At 35.5% G+C, this 21,613-nt stretch overlaps 4 protein-coding genes across 8 annotated transcripts; 3 read left to right on the top strand and 1 right to left on the bottom strand.

Annotated features, from left to right (window-relative positions):
- The first annotated feature begins 128 nt into the window (after nt 1-128).
- Nucleotides 129-4,978, top strand: LOC142555389 (uncharacterized). 2 transcript variants are annotated; one of them, XM_075666235.1, is made up of 7 exons: nt 131-726; nt 1,801-2,064; nt 2,903-3,419; nt 3,586-3,785; nt 3,902-4,014; nt 4,094-4,234; nt 4,697-4,978. In XM_075666235.1, exons 1-7 carry the CDS (start codon nt 196-198, stop codon nt 4,773-4,775), a joined length of 1,845 nt encoding a protein of 614 aa, XP_075522350.1. In that variant the 5' UTR covers nt 131-195; the 3' UTR covers nt 4,776-4,978. The 2 variants fall into 2 exon arrangements, with proteins under 2 accessions (XP_075522349.1, XP_075522350.1); XM_075666234.1 differs by lacking the exon at nt 4,697-4,978 and having other exon boundaries at nt 129-726; nt 4,094-4,682.
- A 1,218-nt stretch (nt 4,979-6,196) lies between these two features.
- LOC142555387 (putative F-box protein At2g36090) lies at nt 6,197-7,631 on the top strand. 2 transcript variants are annotated; one of them, XM_075666233.1, is made up of 2 exons: nt 6,198-6,677; nt 6,788-7,631. In XM_075666233.1, exons 1-2 carry the CDS (start codon nt 6,599-6,601, stop codon nt 7,627-7,629), a joined length of 921 nt encoding a protein of 306 aa, XP_075522348.1. In that variant the 5' UTR covers nt 6,198-6,598; the 3' UTR covers nt 7,630-7,631. The 2 variants fall into 2 exon arrangements, with proteins under 2 accessions (XP_075522347.1, XP_075522348.1); XM_075666232.1 differs by having other exon boundaries at nt 6,197-7,631.
- Nucleotides 7,136-12,646, bottom strand: LOC142555386 (DEAD-box ATP-dependent RNA helicase 45-like). 3 transcript variants are annotated; one of them, XR_012822391.1, is made up of 5 exons: nt 12,504-12,646; nt 8,878-12,313; nt 8,636-8,668; nt 8,423-8,457; nt 7,136-7,273 (listed from the first exon to the last, which is right to left on the bottom strand). XR_012822391.1 is itself a non-coding variant. In XM_075666231.1 (2 exons), the coding sequence occupies exon 2, from the start codon at nt 12,241-12,243 to the stop codon at nt 8,905-8,907; it is 3,339 nt and encodes a 1,112-aa protein (XP_075522346.1). In that variant the 5' UTR covers nt 12,244-12,313; nt 12,504-12,646; the 3' UTR covers nt 8,756-8,904. The 3 variants fall into 3 exon arrangements, 1 of the variants encoding a protein (XP_075522346.1); XR_012822392.1 differs by lacking the exon at nt 8,636-8,668; XM_075666231.1 differs by lacking the exons at nt 7,136-7,273; nt 8,423-8,457; nt 8,636-8,668 and having other exon boundaries at nt 8,756-12,313.
- Nucleotides 12,647-19,392: 6,746 nt separating this feature from the next.
- LOC142555385 (sugar transport protein 10-like) lies at nt 19,393-21,429 on the top strand. Its single transcript, XM_075666230.1, has 2 exons — nt 19,393-19,807; nt 19,893-21,429. The coding sequence occupies exons 1-2, from the start codon at nt 19,672-19,674 to the stop codon at nt 21,314-21,316; spliced, it is 1,560 nt and encodes a 519-aa protein (XP_075522345.1). The 5' UTR covers nt 19,393-19,671; the 3' UTR covers nt 21,317-21,429.
- Nucleotides 21,430-21,613: the final 184 nt, after the last annotated feature.

Here is a 21,613-nt window from a genome sequence, read left to right as displayed (position 1 = left end):
CGAGATAAAAATCTTCATGCATTTTGGAACCTTGTAGGCAGATATTTTCTTAGTTTTTGGCTAGAATTTATGATATGTAAATGTAGGGTTCTAATTAATCCATTTACAAAAAATCTTATCTTGTCAACTTCTTGCTTGAGTGCTCTAAAATCTTTGAAATGGTTCCAGAGCGCCAAAACCATTTGCATATCATCAATGGCAGCTTCTTCATCCACGACGACGCTCCAAACCCTGAAATTCCATTCATTTACCAAAGTCAAAACACTTCATCACTCAAACACCAAGTTCCCGTTTTCTTCGACGAAATTCCCGCCATCCCTTTCAGTTTCGTGCTCCATAGCTTCAGGGTTCAATGAAGTGGTGGCGGATGAAGAAGTGGAGAAGATCAAGAGATTGCAGAACGGTTCCGACATACGTGGGGTGGCCTTGGAAGGCGAGAAGGGGAGGACAGTCGACCTCACGCCACCTGCTATGGAGGCCATAGGGGAGAGCTTCGGGGAGTGGCTGACCGCTCAGCTTGAGAGGAGCGAGTGCGGAGAAGCCGCGTTGGCCGTTAGGGTGTCTGTCGGGCGGGATCCGAGAATATCGGGGGCCGCGTTGAGTGTGGGTTTGTTCGCCGGACTTGGTAGGGCGGGATGTGCAATATTTGACATGGGACTTGCGACCACGCCGGCTTGCTTCATGAGCACCGTGCTGCCTCCATTTCTCTACGATGCTTCCATAATGGTTAGGCATTGGATAGAGATTCTTTCTTTTTCTTTTTCTTTTTCACATGCACTCGATATATTTCACATAAATCCACCGTAATTTTCTATCATTTGATTGCCCCATATATGAGACAAAATGATTGAGATACTAAAATAATATTGTTTGATGAATTATTCAATTGGCTAATACAAGAAATATCGGATTAATATAAATAAAGAATTGGACGAAATTATATTTATGTCATATAATTTCGATCAATTCACATTTTTAGTCTACTGATTTATTATTTTTTTTCTATTTTAATCATTTTTCATCATGTTGATAAAATGACACCTGAAAATGATGATTTATCTTGGGACATTGCCGACATCTAACACTCAAATAAAAATAACTAAAATTGAGTTGAGACTTGAGAGTGTGATAGTTGACTAATTAACATATAAAAAGACCAAAATGAAAATAATATAAAATACATGATCAAAAGTATAATTTTTCCTAATGTCGAGACAACCAAATCACGTCGAGTAGATCTCTTGTGAGACGGTCTCACGAATCTTTATCTGTGAGACGGGTTATCGATATTCAAAATAAAAAATAATACTCTTAGTAAAAAGTAGGCAAAAACTTGTGTGAGACGGTCTCAAGGGTCGTATTTTATGAGACAGATATCTTATTTTGATCATTCATGAAAAAATATTACTTTTTATGCTAAGAGTATTAATTTTTATTGTGAATATCGGTAGGGTTGACTCGTTTCACAGATAAAGATTCGTGAGACCGTCTCACAAAAATCTATTCTTAGAATAAAAAGTAATATTTTTCATGGATGATCCAAATAAGAGATCTCACATAAGTTTTTGCCAATCACGTCATAAAATTTTTCTTTTATGACCCTTCTTATATCTCATAATAAAAATTTATCAAGGCAATGAAATTTCCATTTCTTCACGATTTATTAGAGTTCTTAATCATATGAAAATCTTTTAATTTCAATTGACTTTCGCAATTCTCCAGTCCATGAGTTGCAATATTTCTTTATTTATGAGAAAGAAACAAATAAAATCAACTATTAATTGTCAATTGTATGCACAGATGACAGCATCCCACTTGCCATACACACGAAATGGATTGAAATTCTTCACCAAGAAAGGAGGCCTCACATCGCCACAAGTGGAGGAGATATGCGACGGGGCTGCCCGGAAATATGCGAACCGATCCGCCAAAGTGTCGACGTTGCTTCGGATCCTGCCCACGAGAGTCGATTTCATGAGTACGTACGCGAACCATCTGCGAGAAATCATCAAGCAAAAGGTCAATCATCCCTTGCATTATGACACTCCTCTTCAAGGATTTAAGGTACGTACGTGAGTGTCTCTTGTCTTGTATAATTTTCAAAAAAAATAATGTCACGATTATTTCATTTTAATTACTACACAGATTAATTATTTTTAATGTTCATATAATTTTAAGTTAGGGTTCTGAAAATATTTAATCTTTTTTTTTTGGATTTCTGAGTTATATATATTATATGTAAAGATCAAATTTTAATTTGTTCTCATTTAAGCCCTTTTAGTATTTCACCAACTTAATTTAATTCACATTCTGTTTTATAATTATAATAATTCTACATGTTTATTATATTAATATCCATTCGTAGTAATTTATAATCAATTTTTTCGGATATTGTTATATGGATTATTTTAATTTTTTGTTATTTCTACTGAAATATATATTAATATAGACTTTTCCAATTTAAGTATAAAACATGTTAGTTATTATAAAAAAAATGAATCAAGTTAATTATTTCTTTTATTTTATTTAAAAAAACACAATAAATAAAGATAAAACAAAGATTAAAGAAGTTTTCATCCATTTTATTTAATTTTTTTAAAATAAAAATTTTGTTTGTCTCCTATATTTTTGTTTTTTTATTATGTTAAATTTCAATTTCAGTACGAGTACTATACATTTAGAATTTTGACAATTTAAGTTTTATGGAAGGTGCAGATTCGACAGTAAGATCGACTTCAGCGTCACGTCAGAAAAATGACTAATATTGTTAAAAAAAAAAAGGACACTAAGAATAAAATTGGACCAAAATCGTAAAATGTTTAGACCTAAAATACAATTTCACAACAAAATCTCAATGGACACTTAGCTTGTTTATGCTGATCGAAGATACTAACAAATGCAGATAATTGTAAACGCTGGAAATGGATCAGGAGGCTTCTTCACATGGGATGTCCTCGACAAGCTTGGAGCAGACACATTTGGCTCACTTCATCTCACCCCAGATGGAATGTTCCCAAATCACATTCCTAATCCAGAGGACAAAACGGCCATGGCCTTAACACGAGCTGCAGTGATCGAAAACAACGCTGATCTCGGGGTTGTCTTTGATACAGACGTTGATCGTAGCGGTGTGGTTGACAGAGAAGGAAATCCCGTCAATGGAGACAAGCTTATTGCTCTTATGTCCTCCATTGTGCTGAAGGAGCACCCGAGCACGACTATCGTGACCGATGCACGTACAAGCATGGCGTTGACACGGTTTATCACGGAAAGAGGAGGGCTTCATTGCTTGTATAGAGTTGGCTATAGGAATGTGATTGATAAGGGGGTTCAGCTTAATAAGGATGGAATTGAGACTCATCTTATGATGGAAACTTCAGGCCATGGTGCCCTTAAGGAGAATCATTTTCTTGATGATGGTAAATCTTTGATTCTTTTACATCCATGGGATTTATGTTGATAAAACGAAGATCATCTTCTTGAGAATCAAGAACAAGTCGTTTTGTCATATTTTCTCTGATAAATTACATTGACAAGACTTCTATTGTGGGTTGTTGATTTCATATCGAGCCTGTCTGTGTTCAGGTGCTTATATGGTCGTAAAAATTATCATTGAAATGGTTATAATGAAGCTTGAAGGATCAAATAAAGGCATTGGGAGTTTAATAGAAGATTTGGAAGAGCCATTGGAATCAGTGGAGTTGAGAATAAACATTGTTACAGAGCCTAGGTACGCCAAGGCAAAAGGTTCTGAGGTCATTGAGGTGTTCAGGAACTACGTTGAGGTATGTAAATGCATTTGGTCCCTCTTAATTCCTTGGAAATAGCTAGCAACTCCACGAAAGCAATAATAACGACGACGACAATCACGGTCAATAATGACAACAAATATATGATCTAGGAAGGAAGGTTAGAAGGTTTTGCACTGGATTCTTGTGGAGACTGTTGGGTGAGTGAAGGGTGCCTCGTGGACTCCAACGACACTCCGCTTCCGATTGATGCCCATATGTACAGGTATATATATATCCATTCAAACTACCAATCTCAAATAACAACACGAAAAGCATACTTGTTCTCACTTGGATATATATAGGGCCAAAGTTTCGGATTCAGGAGGAGAAGAAAGTGGTTGGATACACCTCAGACAGAGCATTCACAACCCAAATATAGCTGTTAATTTGCAGTCCATGATCCCGGGAGGTTGCCAGTCCATGACCAAAACTCTGAGAGATAAGTATGAATACCACTACTCTATCATAAATACTTGGATAAAACATGTGAACACGAGGATATCATTCGAGGAAGGGGGACAACACTAGGCCAGCATGGTAGTATGGTTTGTCTTCCATTATAGACTGGATTGATATGCATACTCTGAATACTGATAAAACAGATTAAACCAATCCGAAACAGACCGCCGTGAGCGAAAAGGGTGGAATAACATTGGGATTTTCATATTGGTTTTACGATAAAATGTGAAGTGACTAGTAAGTTCAAGAGGCTAGCTCTCCCAACTGTGATCTAGTTTTCTTGATTTTGGTTCAAAAATTTCCAGATAAAAGTAACTTTCTCAGAATATAAGATCTAGTCTCGTAGAATATATTAATGAATTCCATTTTTTTTAATCCAAACTCAACTTTTTATAGATATTTTATTTCTCATAGCGTCTCACTTATTTTTTTGCCTGTATTGGCAGGTTTCTTGTAGACAGTGGGTTACACAAATTTCTTGACATTTCTCAAATTGACAAGTACGCGAGAGATGGGAAGATATGAAGACATGAAGAGGAGATGCGAATAAAAGGAAAATACACATGTATATATATCACAAGTTTGCATTAAGATTTTCTTTTATAGTTTCATTATTTCGCAAATATAGAATAACATGTTAGATATTGAGTTGTAGAATTTATATCTCTTTTGTAAACTTTTCGCATGTCGATAAAATCCTTCCTGTTCAATAATTCTTTTATATTGCACTTGGATCGATTGATTTGATTTGGAAGGAAAAAATTGATGGAAAAGTTTCTAACGTCACACATCTCGGACGTATTTGAAATTGCATAATTTGATATGGAATGAATTTGAAATTTACTTCAATTTTATCTATTCTAACAAGTCAACGAATTTGAAATCAATAGATCTGAATTTCGATTATTATCTTCGTTTGAAAAAAAATTTCAGGAGCCTTATGATCAACAATGGTTATTAGTATGACATAGTGCTCCTCAATTTCGTTTTGGGATTTCTGAGAGTGGGGCATCAAAGAGGAATGAATACAAGTAAATTCAGTTTTATCTAAAATAAATAAAAAAAATTCGATTTTCGTTTCGGTTTCCTATTTTCCTGTTCTCTGGGCTGATTTAAACCGAAGCTTAAACTTTCTTAAATAAAAAAGAGAAATTATTTTTTTCCCTTTTCTAAAAAATATCAAGTAAAATTCTAAAAAAATTAGATTTTTTTTTAATGATAGTTAGGATTTCCACTCATTTGCATAACATCAGTTGATTTTAAATCACTAAACAATAAACATAGTCAAATCTACCAACCTGTCTAAGTCTATTTTGGTATCTTCCCCAAACTTATCCCCAAAAATTGGACGGTTTAGGTAGTGTGGGCTATCCGCACTTGGGCGTGCCAAACATAATGCGAGGACTACTTCTTAGTCATATATCACACATTGATGGCAATTAATGGATCAAAGGGGCTATTTTCTCCTACTATAAAAACCATAACTAGATAAATAAATAGTAAATTATGAGTAGGCAGATAAAATGTGATTCAAATATTGTGAATAAGGTTCGAACCATGTATCGATCGAGCATGATTGAATAAGGTTCGAACCATGCATCGATCGAGCATGACTCGAGTCGAGTCGAATCCATAAGTGGAACATTTTTTCAGGAAAAATAAGATATTGAACAGCTTTATCTTGTATTATTTGAAATAATGATTTAGAAATAGTATTTGCATGGACATAACATATATACGAGCTCAGAATTATTTAAATACTATTCGATATGGATACCTAATTTTTATTTTTACATATAATGTAATTTGCACGAACGCATACAAAGTTTGTTTAGTTGGGATGATGAGATTTGATAGATAAATAATATCATAATTATTATTAAAATATTTGTGTAACACAATGAAATATTATTCATGAACAGCAAGATGTTTGATTTAATTGTATTATTAATCTCATCAAACCAATCAAACAAAATAGATAATAAAAATGACATGCAGATTTTCACAAATATAATGATTCGTACAATAAAAAATATTAATTTCTCAAGACCTAAACTTTTTTATTTATTTATTGTAACTGAATATTAAATGCTCTCGCAAAACCCCGAATATTAGTCACCCTAATATGATTTTCAGCAGCCGCGCCAGAATTCAATATGCAAGTTTTCGGCCAAACCTCTAAGTTCATTTAATTTACTTGATCCCTACACTTGATAAAACCAATCCCAAGTCCCAAAGTTGTTCCAAATGCAGATATCTATAGCTCTATCATAACATGAAGAAGTCGGATCGGAATTGCTTCAAGGGGGTGAACAGGGACGCTTTAATAGAAATCATGTCTAGACTTGATGGGTTCACCCTCGCATCCGTGGCCTCTACTTGTAACGACCTCCGGGAAGCAGCCGGAGAAGAAGTCTTATGGAAAGAGTTCTGTTACAACACGTGGCCCTCGACATCAGCCATAAAAACAGCAAGTTTCAAGTGTTTGTACACCGATGCTTTTCCATTGATTTTGTACGAGGAAGGGAGAAGTGAAGTATCTCAACAACAAATGACTTCTGAGAGCACACCGCCAGATTCGTCTTTATGGTCATCTCCTAGTGGTTTCACTTCACTAGTGGACATATATTACAAGGGCCATTGCATTTTCTCTAAAGTTGTAGATGGCATGACCGCGAGGAATGAATCTGAGACTTCCGAGTGTTTTAAAAGGTTTTTGTGCTACCCCTTTTCACTGGACTTGCTGGGCATTGGACGTTTCGAAACATCTGATCGTGTTTTTTATCAAAATTTAGGTATCATGGAGGACGACACAACGAACTCACTATTAGCTGCTTTCACCGGATACAATAGAAGAGGAGGCATATGCTCTGACATTGCACAAAATATACAGCTAAGCTGGATTCTGTGGAATGCAAGGACAGGAAGAGCTGTAAACATATCGAGCTGGAAACCCCGATCCATCTGCAGGAATAACCCTTTTGTTCATGAAGATTTTTCTCTTTGTTTCGGTTGTATTGTACCTGCAAAGGACAGTTCAATAACGCACAAACTAACCGAATTCGAGATAACGGTAAAATGCAAGCTGCTGATAGAACAAGGATGCATAACATGGAAGGAAATTAGCCTAATAATGAAGGACATTGATGGGTCACATCTCAATGGCCAGCAAAGTATGAAAGCATTCAATCGTGCTCTCATTTGCTCCCGCAGTATCAACCATAGCAGAGTGGAAAAGGGATATCAGCATTTTCAAAACCAGAAAATACTACATAGATTAAAGATTGACCGAGAGGAACTGATATCTAATTTACTGTCCGCAACGGTAGCCATTGCATCACTCCTTGGCATTTGCTACGCTTGTGGCACACTATTGTAGCCTATTTTAAGTTTGTTAACAAAAGAACTAGGCTTCAACTGTACACCAAATCCCAAGAACCAGAAATTTGCAGCATACAACTAAATCTGTCATTTGAGATCTTGTTTCTGCCTACTATTAATGGCAATTATTTGGTTAAGGTCACGACTTAATCCGTATAGCTGAATTTAATCTTTGGTTACGTGATGAATATAAATCCATTTGTGAAAATACAAGTCTTCAATGTTTTCTAGTTGTTCATTGAAATAAAAATAGTGAAATTTAACTTTTGTAGCAAATCATAGGTCTGACAACAACAAAAAACGATGGCTTTGGTAGAAAACACACCTCTTCAACTTTCACTTGTACCTTCAAATATGTAATCTTTAAAGAGACTTGCCTCAACTTTGAAAAAGATATAAATGGTAACGCAACGCAAGAGCTTTATAACCAGTACCTAAAGAAACTATATTGAAGTTTCTAGCCAACAAAATGTTTCAAGCCAGACGGGTCTTATCATATCAATTTTCAAGAATTTGAGTATTTTACAGGTTGCAATAAATTCACATGCTTCAATCTTCGTCTACAACTCTTTTTGGCGGTTTGAACTTCTTCGAATGGAATTTACCAATTCAAACTGGGATATAATTCCATATGAACTGTAATATCCTTCTAATGGAACTACCAATTCAAACTGTAATATAATTCAATTCAAACGGTAATATCTTGGAATACGTATGTCACGATATCACATTCTTAAACACGCATAAATAATGTTTCCACAATATACCAACTAAGCTGGGAGATAATTTACCTGTTGCACCAGCAATGACTAACCATTCGGAGTACCTACACAGTAGTAAGCCAGCAAAGTAAAAATTTTGAGATTGGATAATTGATTAGAAGTGTCATCAACATTGCATTTACTGCTTTGAAAATGCGATCAAGGCCGGTGAAACTTAACCACAGACCCCCAATAAGGTTCCATTTTCCAATAAGAAACAAAAAAAATATCAAAGTTTCTTACCAGAAAACAGACTGATTAGATTCAGCAGTCAACCTATCGATGCCATGAAATTCAATTGCATAAGAAACTACGGCCAAGTTTTTTATTCTTAAAAGGGGAGAAAGCCAAAATACCAGAAAATAAGGAATTCTCACAGTAAAGAATCTATTAAAATTCTGTAATAGGAGCTAAAGTACAAGTGGCGACCAATGACACCAATCAGCCTCAATTCAAAAAGCCCAATGGAAAAAAGAAAATCTGACCAGCATCTGGGCCAGCAAAACATGCCCTTAGACGACAGAATACCGGCCCGGTTGTGCTGATCCTGGAAGCGATAATGCATGAGAAGTGATATCCTCCAAGGCACGCTTGAGTTCTGCTTTTGCCCTCTTGACAGATTGTTCAGTGGGGCCTTCAATGAACAAGTAGAGTTTTCTATTCCCTGGTCCAGCAACCCTGCCTGGAGGAAAGTATTGTCCTCTGGTGGTAATAGCGGCCCCGGTCCAGTCAGAGATTGGGCCGAGAGTTTCCTTGTGTGTCACCTTCCATCGAGCATTTTGAGGAAAATCATTTATCTCCAACTCTGCTTCATAGTGTTCAGGCATGGCATCAGCATGAATCTTTGCCAGGTTATGCTGTAAATTCATGGCAGCTGCCAGAGCTGCTGCCCTAGCTGCCGCATCATTGCTGGTAACGGGAAGTCCAGGCCCGTGGACCGCTGCAGATACGCCAGGAATAGCCAAACCAAGAACACCAGGCAAAGAAACAGGCAATCCACTATTTGGAATGAGCTGAGCTCCTGAGACAGGTGTTGGGGCTGGAGCAGTATTTGCTTTGGTAGCAGCGGCAAAAGCAGCAGCCTGGGCGAGGACAGCTTGGTGAGAAATGTCGCCACCTGCTTTTCTCACTCCTTCATCTTCATCTTCTGAGTCTGATTTATCTTCCTCAAACCCATATTCTTTAGCCTGTGCTTTCTTCGCAGCCTTCCTAACTTCATCCTCCTCTTCATTGAATTTAAAACCGCTACCACCATAACCAGTTCCATGGGCTTGCTCAAGCCCCTGATTAACCTTTGCCATAAACCCATTCGCAAGGGCCTTAAGATCATCAGGAACACTCTGTTCAGATAATTCTAGGGCTTTTACAAGATCTGGTGCATATCTTGCATCTTCCTCAGATATAAACGTGATAGCACAACCTCTTCTACCAGCCCGTCCTGTTCTACCAACACGATGAACATAGTCTTCGTAATGATTAGGAACATCAAAGTTAATAACTAGTTCAAGCTCCTTCACATCTAAACCTCTAGCAGCAATACTTGTAGCAACCAATAAATTGCACACATTGCTTTTAAAATCTGCAATAGTGGATTCGCGATCTGTCTGATCCTTTGCCCCATGAAGTGAGAGACATGGATACCCAGATCTAATCAAATCTTTGAACAAAGCATCACATTTGTCTTGTGTATGGACAAATATTAACATCTTTCCTTTCTCGTACCATTCTCCAAGTAATTCTAGCAGTCTAAGGAACCTATCACTTTCAGGTCTCACCTCAACAAGTTGGGTTATATCCTTGTTCACAACACTTCTCCCACCTACCTGTATTTCAACAGGTTTATTCAACACTTTGCGTGCCAAAATTTCAACTTGACGTGGGAAAGTGGCAGAAAAGAGCACAGTTTGCCGATCTGGTCGTGTATTTTGGACAATTCTAGTAATCTGAGGTTCAAAACCCATATCAAACATTCGATCAGCTTCATCCATGACCAAGTAAGTGACACGACGCAAATTTGTAATCTTACCACCACTGGTGCATAGAATGTCGATCATTCTACCAGGAGTACAAACAACAATCTCAGCGCCTCGTTTCAAGTCACTAATTTGCTGGGCTACCCCAGAACCTCCATATACAGGCACACAGCTGAGAGCCATCACCTTCGCAAACTTCCTGATATCACTGTGGATTTGTTGTACAAGCTCTCTTGTGGGAGCCATAATGAGACCGATTGGGCCATCTCCAGGCATCAATGGAGATTGGTCCTTGATATGTCTCAACATGGGCAGAACAAATGCTAGCGTTTTGCCAGAGCCTGTTTTAGCAATACCAATGCAGTCTCGACCACTCATTATGATAGGCAAGGCCTGAGCTTGAATAGGCATTGGCTTGTCATAATTCATTTTCTTAATGGTATCCAGTATTTTAGTCGATAACCCTGTTTGATGCCAAGTTTTAACTGGTTTTGGGACATCCTTCCCATGTATCTTCAGTTCCAGTTCTTTACTATATGCTGTGCCCTCTTCGGAAGTCACCCTATTAATTTCCTTCACTTCAATGTAAAAATTCTTCCGAAAGGAAGGATAATCAATTTTTGAATGGTCAACTATAGAGAGCTTCTCGACTTTAGTCTTCTTCACCCGTTTCATGAATTCTTCATCATTTTCATCTTCTTGAGGATCTTCATCATATTTGAGATCTCCATAATCTGAATCAGAATCTTCTCCAGGAATTATTCTTCCCATAGTTTTAGTCGTACCTTTTTTAGATTGAACAGAGTTTTGTTTTCCAGTTGTTTGAGCCACATCAGGATCCAAGTTGTTGGAAGACTCCACTGCATTGTGTAGCCTCTCAACTTCTGGCAACACCATAGAATTCATAAAAGCATCTAACGGATCAATTTCATCATCCTCATCAACATGATCATTATCACTCAGCAATGCAGGTGTGGACACATTATCATTATCAGTGGACTTCCCATTGGAATCCTCAATAACAAGTTTGACAGTTTCATCTTCATCCATTGCTGTTTTTTCCTCAGGGGCGGCTTCTTCATCATCAGATTCCCCTTCAAGGGTCCATGATTTTCCAGACGAGGGTTCGTCAGTATTGACTGATCCTCCAAGTGTTTGCACCTCAAGTTCCTCCTTTCTTCTTAATTCCTGCCATTCCTGTACTCTCCTTCTTCGTTTCTCCATCTCCTCATCCAGTCTCTTCTGTTCTTCAGCGAGATCTTCTTCCCGAGAGTTTCCTTTAATGATTTCCAGCTCTTCACGGCTTTCTTTCCGTTGGCCATTCTCTTGACTATCATCCCTATGTCGGTTCTGCTTGTTACTCGCTTCATCTCTCTTTTTGTAATCTTCCTCTTTCCTGCGCCGTTTTCCATGGTCCCTATCATCATCGCTACTGCTGTACAACCTAGACATTTCATAGATATTATCCTTTTCATTGTATTTGTCCCTCTCCCTTTTCCTCTCCCTCCCCCTTCTCTCCCTCTCCTTCTCACTTTCTCTTTCCCTCTCTCGTGCCCTGTCTCTATCCCTATCCCTAACTTTCTCCCTCTCTCTGTCTAACTCCAACTCTTCGACTTCCTTTTCTCTGCCTCTGGACTTGCCTCGAGCTCTTGCATCGTCACGACTCCTTCTCTTCGTCCTCTCATGGTCCTTCTCACGGTGCCTATCCTTGTGCGTTTCTCTGTCCCTGTACTTACTTATATCACTCTTTTCTTTCTCGTGCCGGCCCCTATTCTTGTCTTTCTCAGAACTTCGATCTTCTCTATCACGGTTATTTTTCTTCGTTTCTTCCTTTTCAGAAGCATCTCTCCTCGATTTACGTGGTTTCGCCTCTTCCATTGGATCGATCCTCAAACAACTTGTCAATTCCTGACTTCAAATTCGAGTCTTCAACGCAAAACACAGGATCCTGTAAAACATTTATCACTCGGACATTAAAAAATCCACTTTACAAGACACACAAAAACAAAGAATTGAGTGCTAAATAAATCGTAAGGCGTGAGTTTGATAGTGTGGGTCAGTGCGTGAATCAAGTATTATTGAGACCAAAACATAGTGTCTCTCCAGTACTAAGAATTCGATGTACAAGGAACCCAAACCTGATTTAGCCTTCTTTATGGAGAAATTTTGGAAACCCTAGAACCGTGTCGTTGGATTGAGAAGGCTCTTTCCCCTTTTGTTCGATTGGGGCTCATATCCGAGATTTTGGGTATGTTCTCTCCTTTTATCTACTTTTCTATTTCCCTCTGTACCGTATTTAATAAATAAATAAAACTTTCGGATTTGGTAGAATACGTGAACATGGTTTTAAACACAGTATTTTTATAAGAATGTTCAGTTGTCAATTTAATGAAATGTATTTTCGACCATAATTGATCAATGAAAAATATATTAGTTTTTATGTCACGTGTATTACTTTTCAGCATATGTATATATCGGATTTACTCATATTATGAATATAGATTTGTGAGATCATCTCATGAACAAAAATCAATATCACGTGAGACATGCTCAAGTTCAAATGTTCACATGCTTGATTTTTCCATCAATATTTTTCTCGATCGAGTTTATTTTACGCGACTTGTCTATTGCGCATTTATATCCTTTAACTGTCGCAGGTCGAGAAATTGTCAACTTAATCCATCAATTTGATGCAGTGGCCCGAAAAATCTAGCTCATTTTGACATTTATAGTTTACCCAACTGACTAGTTTGCATGCTAGTGTTATAAGTCCTAAGGTTTATCCATTGCATATGAAGGGGAGCGATCAGGGATTCCTCATCAACAATATATATGTGTGGTTTTGATACGGTTATCATTCACTGTAAACACAAGCTGAGATAATATCTATTTATTGAATGTACATGAGATCACCTTAACTGATACTAATATAGGTGCTTATATTGAGTTCTCGTCTTGTAACCTAATAAATAAAATATATATGATGGTATAGAGCAAATTTATTTTCAATAGCTATTGAAAGTTTTGAAAAAATTTGTAGGTGGGAAGTTGAAGATAAGATTGGAGGATAAACGTGAATGGAAAATTAATCTTGAAAATTTGAAATACAAATTGTTGTGCGAGGAGGTTGAGAGAAGAATAAGGGATAGAGGGAGGGCCAATGTTTTGTAGTTGGTTTCTTATTTTGGGGAAAAAAAAAAAAGTCAAAAGTTAATAATTTTTCTTCAATTTTGAATATATTTTTTCTTCTTATGTAAGGTAATAATGGGCAAAAATGGAATAAATAAATGGCTTCACCAAAAACGTTTTTGTGATTATCATTTAATTTATTTTAAAACGAAGATCGTACTATAATGAGCAGGTCTCTGTGAGACGGTCTCATAAATCTTTATTTGTGAGATAGGTCAATCCTACCGATATTCACAATAAAAAGTAGTACTCTTAACATAAAAAGTAATAATTTTTCATGGACGACCCAAATAAGAGATCCGTCTCACAAAATACGATCCGTGAGACCGTCTCACACAAGTTTTTACATACCATAATTATGAAAAAAATAAAATCAATAAAATGTGTCAGGTGTGGTTGAACCTACAACTTTCTATTTAGAAAACAAACGTTTTATTCAATAAACTACTGATATTTAACGTTAGAAATTTGACATTTTATAATATGTTAGTGTATAACTACTCGAGAATATTAAAAAAAGTTCCACCAAAATTATTCACTTCTCTCCCTTTGTTAATAGTATAGATACTAGTGATCTTTGACATGAGTTTGTTTAGCTTTTTTTATAATATGTTAGTGTATAACTACTCGAGAATATTAAAAAAAGTTCCACCAAAATTATTCACTTCTCTCCCTTTGTTGATAGTATAGATACTAGTGATCTTTGACATGAGTTTGTTTAGCTTTTTTTATAATTATAAAAGTGAGTGTTATACAATATGTTTATTTTTTAGTGTGGTTTGTGAACAGTTACATCAGTTTGAGAGTTTGATCATTGCTTATTTTCCGAGAAAAGAAGATCACGACCCACAAGCATTCTAGTAACAGTTACATCAGTTTGAGAGTTTGATCATTGCTTATTCTCCGAGAAAAGAAGATCACGACCCACAAGCATTCTAGTACCTCCACGTGACATTGTTTCGTTAGGCTTCCGACCGTTGTTATGCGCATCGAAAATTAGCGAGTGTAGATGATATATTTAAAAAAAAAACTAGCATTTCTAAGATCAAAATCTTTGACTTCGAAACCTTAGTGTACTCCCCAAAATCAAAATTGTCAATTTGGAAACATGATCCGACGTTATGAGAGTCTCATAAAATATAAAATATTGAATGCATTTTTTCATAAAGTTTATTAATTATGCTTTTACATAAAAAAAAATTGTAGGACATAGATACACCTGCCCCGTATGCAATATTATAAAAAATATTTTAGTAAATTTTTATTTAAAAACCAAAATAACTAATTTGATCATTTTGACATAACTCCTCACAGAAAGATTATGTCGAAAAATCAAAATTTTTCCAACCAAATAGAATTAATTTTTTTTTTGGGGTCAAAATTGCGACTTTTTAAAGATACTTTAGTCATCTATGTTTTGGAGAAAAATAGTAAATATTGTCCACTTTTGATGTCTTTTGGCTTGAAATTATTTGAACGGGTTGCGGTGATTGAAACTATTTTCTTTAATTTTTAATATGAAACTTTCTTGAATATATATTTTAGTAAGTCTTAAAATAATAACAATAAACTAAAAATTCTCTTGATCTATGAATGGTATATTTTTTAAACTCTCGTGAAATTTCTAATAATTTTTAGAGTGTTTTAATTAATATGGCAAATTATATTAGTACCTCTTGTAAAAATTAAAAAATTGTAAAAAATATCATTTTGTAAAATTAATTTAATTTAAAATCTAGTGTTTTTAAAATCAGGAAATAATTCTTTACAAATCGGGTAAATGTGCTTGAGTTTTTTTAAAACATGAGTTAGTTGTGTTTTATTTTTATAAAATAGATGATATATTAGAATATTAATATTTTGGGAAAATAGTTATTTTTGTCTACTAATTTATTCAATTGTCCGTTAAGTTTTCAAAGTTCGATTTTGGTACAGTAACTTTTAATATTTTGGACATCAGGATGTAAACGAATCAAATCGAGCCGAACATTATGATGAGGCTATCAGCTGGAGCTCGATTCAAGCTTCTATCATGAGGTTCGAGCACTACTCGTTTTGATAGTTGCCATGTTTTATTACATCCAGATTTCTACTTGTGGTGTAAATGTAACTTAGAGAAAAGGAGAATAAATTCGGGGCAATTTAAAATATAACCCTAAGCAAATTTTAATTTTAAATATTAGCATTTTAGAATTCAAAATTTGATAAATAACATCAACTTAAAAAAATTAATTAATTAATTAAAAAACAAAAGAAGCATACAAAACAGAAATGGGAGAAAGGAAATGAGTTCTTATTCCGTCCATTCTTCTCATCCTTCTCACAACGATTCTTCTTTTCTTCATCTTTCACTCATTGGTCTTCTCTTCAATTTTTTTCTTCCTTTACATTAAGCAAAAGAATATTGTAGTAATTTGTTTTCCTAAAAAAGTTTCAATTTTTCTCAACATTGTCAAAGATTTTAAATCAGGTGTAAGTTCTAATGTCATCTCAATTTTTTTTATCGATTTATTGGTTTTTATTACAATGTATATATTGTAAATATAATTTTTCATATATTTCATTCTTAATTGTTCGGTCGCCCAAACATTATGGGTTCAGTCGCCTAATTCTGTCTGTTTTCAGCCGCTCAATTTGTTTTCAGCCGCCCACTTTGATATGTTATGTCATCTGATTATGTTAAATCATTTAATTTTTATGACATCTTTATTGCTTATTTTGTATATGAATGACGATCATCCAAATTTTGATTAATTCTAATGGAGAGTGGAAGAATGATGAGCAAGGAACTATGAGTTGTGCTCACCTTATTAACTTGTATAGGAATGACGATCATCCAGGTTTTGTATAGGAATGACGATCATCCAGATTTTGCATTAGTAGCTTGTCATCTAGCAAATTTTGGTATCTATGAGTTGTGCTCACCTTATTACCTTGTGCATAAGTGGCGTCAAGCCTACTCGGGTACCATTTACCCCATGCCTCATTCAAGAAAATGGAAGATTTCCGATTATATTTCTAATTTAGAAATGCTAGCTCCTAACTTCAAGCCAAAATGGGGGCGACCAAATAAACGAAGAAGACCATCTATTGGAGAGTTTGGACGACAACGGAAAAGTAAATGCAACTTATGCAATGATGTTGGACATTATAAGACGAAATGTACTCGTAAAACCACTTGATGTACTAGAAAATATTGTTTTTTGAAAGTGTATGGTTGGATGTTTTTTTTTTTAAATGCAATTGAACATTAATGATATAGTATGAATGAATTGAAGATATTTTATTGAATTGAAGATATTTTATACTATTCAATCTATAAAAGGTGATCAAATTAATTTGTGGACTATTTACTATATTATAGTATATTATAATCGTGTAAGTATAAAATATAAAAGTGGCGTAAAATAATTCAAAGAACGACTGAGAGAGACTGAGTGATATATGATTATTATAATAGAAAATACGAGCAAATTCACGTTTGGGGTCTATTTACTCTATTTTAGTATAGTATAATGAAGTGATAATGTAAAATATAAAAATAATGTCATAATATAAAGAGCGACTGAGTGATATATGAGTACTCTAATAGAACCACTTGATGTACTAGAAAATATTGTTTTTTTGGAAGTGGAAGGTTGGATGTTTTTTTTTTTAAATGTAATTGAATATTAATGATTTAGTATGAATGAATCGAAGATATTTTGTAATATTCAATGTATAAAAGGTGATCAAATTAATGTTTTGTGGACTATTTGCTATATTATAGAATATTATAATCGTGTGAGTATAAAATATAAAAGTGACGTAAAATAATTCAAAAAGCGACTGAGTGATATATGATTCTTATAATAGAAAATACGAGCAACTTCACGTTTGGGGTCTATTTACTCTATTTTAGTATAGTATAATGGAGTGATAGTGTAAAATATAAAAATAATGTCATAATACAAAGAGTGATTGAGAACGACTGAGTGATATATGAGTGTTCTAATAGAACCACTTGATATACTAGAAAATATTGTTTTTTTTTTATTTCACACTATTTTTCATTTTATAATCTCTTAACCATAAAAATATATCATAATATATTAAGTAGCATATAAAACATGAACTTGCTCACTATTTTTTAATATATAATCCAGTCGCCATTCGATCGCCCTCAGTCATTTTTGTCTTATTTCACACTATGTTTAATTTCATAATTTCTTATACATGAAAACATATCATAATATAGTAAATAGGATATAAAACACGAATTTGCTCACTTTGTTTTTACCATATCACTCAATCGTCATTTGGTCGCCCTCAATCGCTTTTTAGTTTATTTCACACTATTTTTCATTTTATATTCTCTCACCCATAAAAATATATCATAATTTATTAAGTAGCATGTAAAACATGAACTTACTCACTATTTTTTACTATATAACTCAGTCGTCATTCGGTCGCTCCCAGTCGCCATTCGATCGCCCTCAGTCATTTTTGTCTTATTTCACACTATTTTTAATTTCATAATTTCTTATACATGAAAACATACCATAATATAGTAAATAAGATATAAAATACGAATTTGCTCACTTTGTTTTTACCATCTCACTCAATCGTCATTCGGTCGCCCTCAATCGCTTTTTAGCTTATTTCACACAATTCTTCCACATTCTACATTTACATCAATATCACATTTTCTTTTTATATCTTCTCATTAATATTATAATTCACAACACTACTCTCCACATCTCCAAAATGCACATCACTGTCATTAAATTTTTTTCTATCAACTCCAATATCACGAATCTCAATTACTTCCACATGCAAAACAGGTCTAGTACGCGAATTACCAAATGATAGATATGTTCCCAAGGATCGTGAATTTCGTATATAGATTGGGCATAGTTTACAAGAATCTACTTCTGGTAAATAACTCAATGTCAATTCAACATCTGATTTAGCCAGACCAAGTGTCTCGTATATTTCATTCATGACACATTCTATGGTCAAATTACTACCATCAATGGAAATAGATGTCCATTCTTTAGATTCGGAGAACCATGTACAAGTTTCTTGTTCATCATTCTTCCACTCTCCATTAGAATTAATCAAAATCTGGATGATCGTCATTCCTATACAAAATAAGCAATAAAGATGTCATAAAATTTAAATGATTTAACATATAATCGGATGACATAACATATCAAAGTGGGCGACTGAAAACAGAATTAAGCGACTGAACTCATAATGTTTGGGCGACCGAACAATTAAGAATGAAATATATGAAAAATTATATTTACAATATCTATATTGTAATAAAAATCAGTAAATCGATAAAAAAAATTGAGATGGTATTATAACTTACACCTGATTTAAAATCTTTGACAATGTTGAGAAAAATTGAAAGTTTTTTTAGGAAAACAAATGACTACAATATTCTCTTGTTTAATGTAGAGGAAAAAAAAATTGAGAAGAAGACCAATGAGTGAAGGATGAAGAAAAGAAGAATTGTTTTGAGAAGGATGAGAAGAATGGAGGGAAGAAAACATTAGTTTAGGATTAAAAAAAAGGATTTGAAAATATTTAAAACGAGAGTAGAATAGATATTTCAAAAGTGAGCGTTAGTTTTTTAAATATGATAATGTTGAGTGTTATCCGCCTAAATTTCCCGCCACTCGAAAGCTAATGTGTGGATACATATTGGCTATTTATAATATGGAATATGGATGATGCTGATTAAAACAAACAGAGAAAACCACGTCTGTCCTCTCTCTTTTCACGGTCGACCTTGCGTTTATCCATTTGCATTACCTCTTTTGCTCTCTATTTATAAGTATACTTCAACCTCCATCGTAAGCACTTCGTGTAGGTCCGAAATAGGAACTTCTGAAAATCAAAACAGAAAAAAAAGAAGAATAAAAAGATTCGGAGGTCTCTCTGCAAGAAAATATATACATACATATATTTATTAGGAGAAAAATGTACGCAGAAAAATTGTACAGTTGTTCAGAGAGCCTCTCTATCTGTTAAAAATTCTCTTTTTTAGTTAAGGTTTCATTAGCAATTTGCATGTCATTGATCAGAGGTGTAAATACGAAGAAAAATTAGTGAGCCGAATAAGTAAAGATGGCAGTGGGAGGTATTGAAATCGGGTCTGGAAGCGGGGCGAATTATGAAGCCCGTGTGACGCCTTTCGTGGTCGTTGCCTGCTTGGTTGCAGCCACCGGTGGCCTGATTTTCGGTTACGACATTGGTATCTCAGGTTCGTCTCGTTTGTGTATATATTTGTTGAAATATTTTGGGAAAATTCTGAAAATGATCATATTAATTGTGGGATGGATTTGCAGGAGGAGTTACATCGATGGATGAGTTCTTGCAGAAGTTTTTCCCGGAAGTGTACACGAGGGAACACTCTCCAGGGAACTACAACCAGTACTGCAGTTTTGAGAATCACTTGCTTACCTTATTCACTTCTTCGCTGTACTTAGCTGCACTCATCGCTTCCTTCTTCGCCTCCGTGACAACCCGAGCATTTGGCCGCAAAATCTCGATGACCGTAGGAGGTCTGGTCTTCCTCTCCGGCGCCATACTCAATGGTGCAGCTGTCAATGTCGAGATGCTCATCATCGGCCGTATATTGCTAGGTGTCGGCATTGGTTACGCTAACCAGTCAGTCCCTGTTTACCTCTCAGAAATGGCACCTCCCAAACTGAGAGGAGCCCTCAATATTGGCTTCCAGATGGCCACAACCATCGGCATTTTTGCGGCAAATCTTGTTAACTACGTGACTGCGAAGATGAAGCACAATGGATGGCGGGTTTCTCTTGCTTTGGCTGCTTTTCCTGCTGTGATCATGACGATTGGTGCTCTTTGCTTGCCTGATACTCCTAATTCCCTCATCGAAAGGGGCAAGAAAGAGGAGGCACGCGAAATGTTGCAGAAGATTCGTGGCACGGCCAACGTAGACCTGGAGTACAGTGATTTGGTGGAAGCAAGTGAAGCGTCGAAGCGCGTGGAACAACCATGGAAGCAAATAACGGAAAGAAAATACAGGCCACAATTAATAATCACTTGCTTGATTCCCTTCTTCCAGCAGATCACCGGAATCAACGTCATTATGTTCTACGCCCCTGTTCTTTTCAAGACACTGGGATTCGGGAACGATGCCTCGCTCATGTCCGCAGTTGTGACAGGCCTTGTAAATGTGTTCGCCACGATGGTATCAATCTTCACAGTCGACAAGTTTGGGAGAAGGTTTTTGTTCTTGGAAGGTGGAATTCAAATGATCATCTGTCAAATCGCCGTTGGATCTATGATCGCCTCTGTTTTCGGAGTTTCGGGAGACGGGTCTTTCAGCAAAGGAATGGGGAACCTGACATTGGGGTTGATATGTGTTTATGTGGCCGGTTTTGCTTGGTCTTGGGGACCATTGGGATGGCTTGTTCCCAGTGAAATCTTTCCCCTAGAAATCCGATCGGCAGGCCAATCGATCAACGTGTCTATCAACATGTTCTTCACATTTATCATCGGACAGCTTTTCTTGACAATGCTGTGTCACTTGAAGTTCGGTCTCTTCTACTTCTTTGCTGGATGGGTGGTGCTGATGACGATTTTCGTGTACCTGTTCGTGCCGGAGACGAAGAACGTGCCCATCGAAGAAATGAATAGAGTTTGGAAGGCTCATTGGTTCTGGGGAAAATACATCCCAGATAACGCAGTGGGCCTTGAGCACCACCTTCCTAGCACTAGTTATAATAATCAGAACGTATAGATTAAAATAAGATTTAGTATGTTTGTTAGCAAATAAACAACAAATAGTCTTGTATTTGTTTGTTCATATAAGATGTATCTTTTGTACATCGATAACATTTTGATTTCGCTTCATTTTCAGGTGTATTTACATGTTTCGTCTTTTGGAAATAAGTCATACAGAGTTTTTCCTTTACAACTTTTACATCCATGCACGATGATAAAGACAAATAAATATCATTTCTTCTTTTTTGCTTTATATATATATCTATACTATCTATGCTTCTATATTATTATATTATTATTAATTTTAAGACTC

This window comes from Primulina tabacum, chromosome 9 (genome assembly GCF_025594145.1).
Source record: "Primulina tabacum isolate GXHZ01 chromosome 9, ASM2559414v2, whole genome shotgun sequence".
Classification (NCBI taxonomy): domain Eukaryota; kingdom Viridiplantae; phylum Streptophyta; class Magnoliopsida; order Lamiales; family Gesneriaceae; genus Primulina; species Primulina tabacum.
Note: the sequence above shows the minus strand (reverse complement) of the source record. Positions and strands in the feature narration are given on the sequence as shown.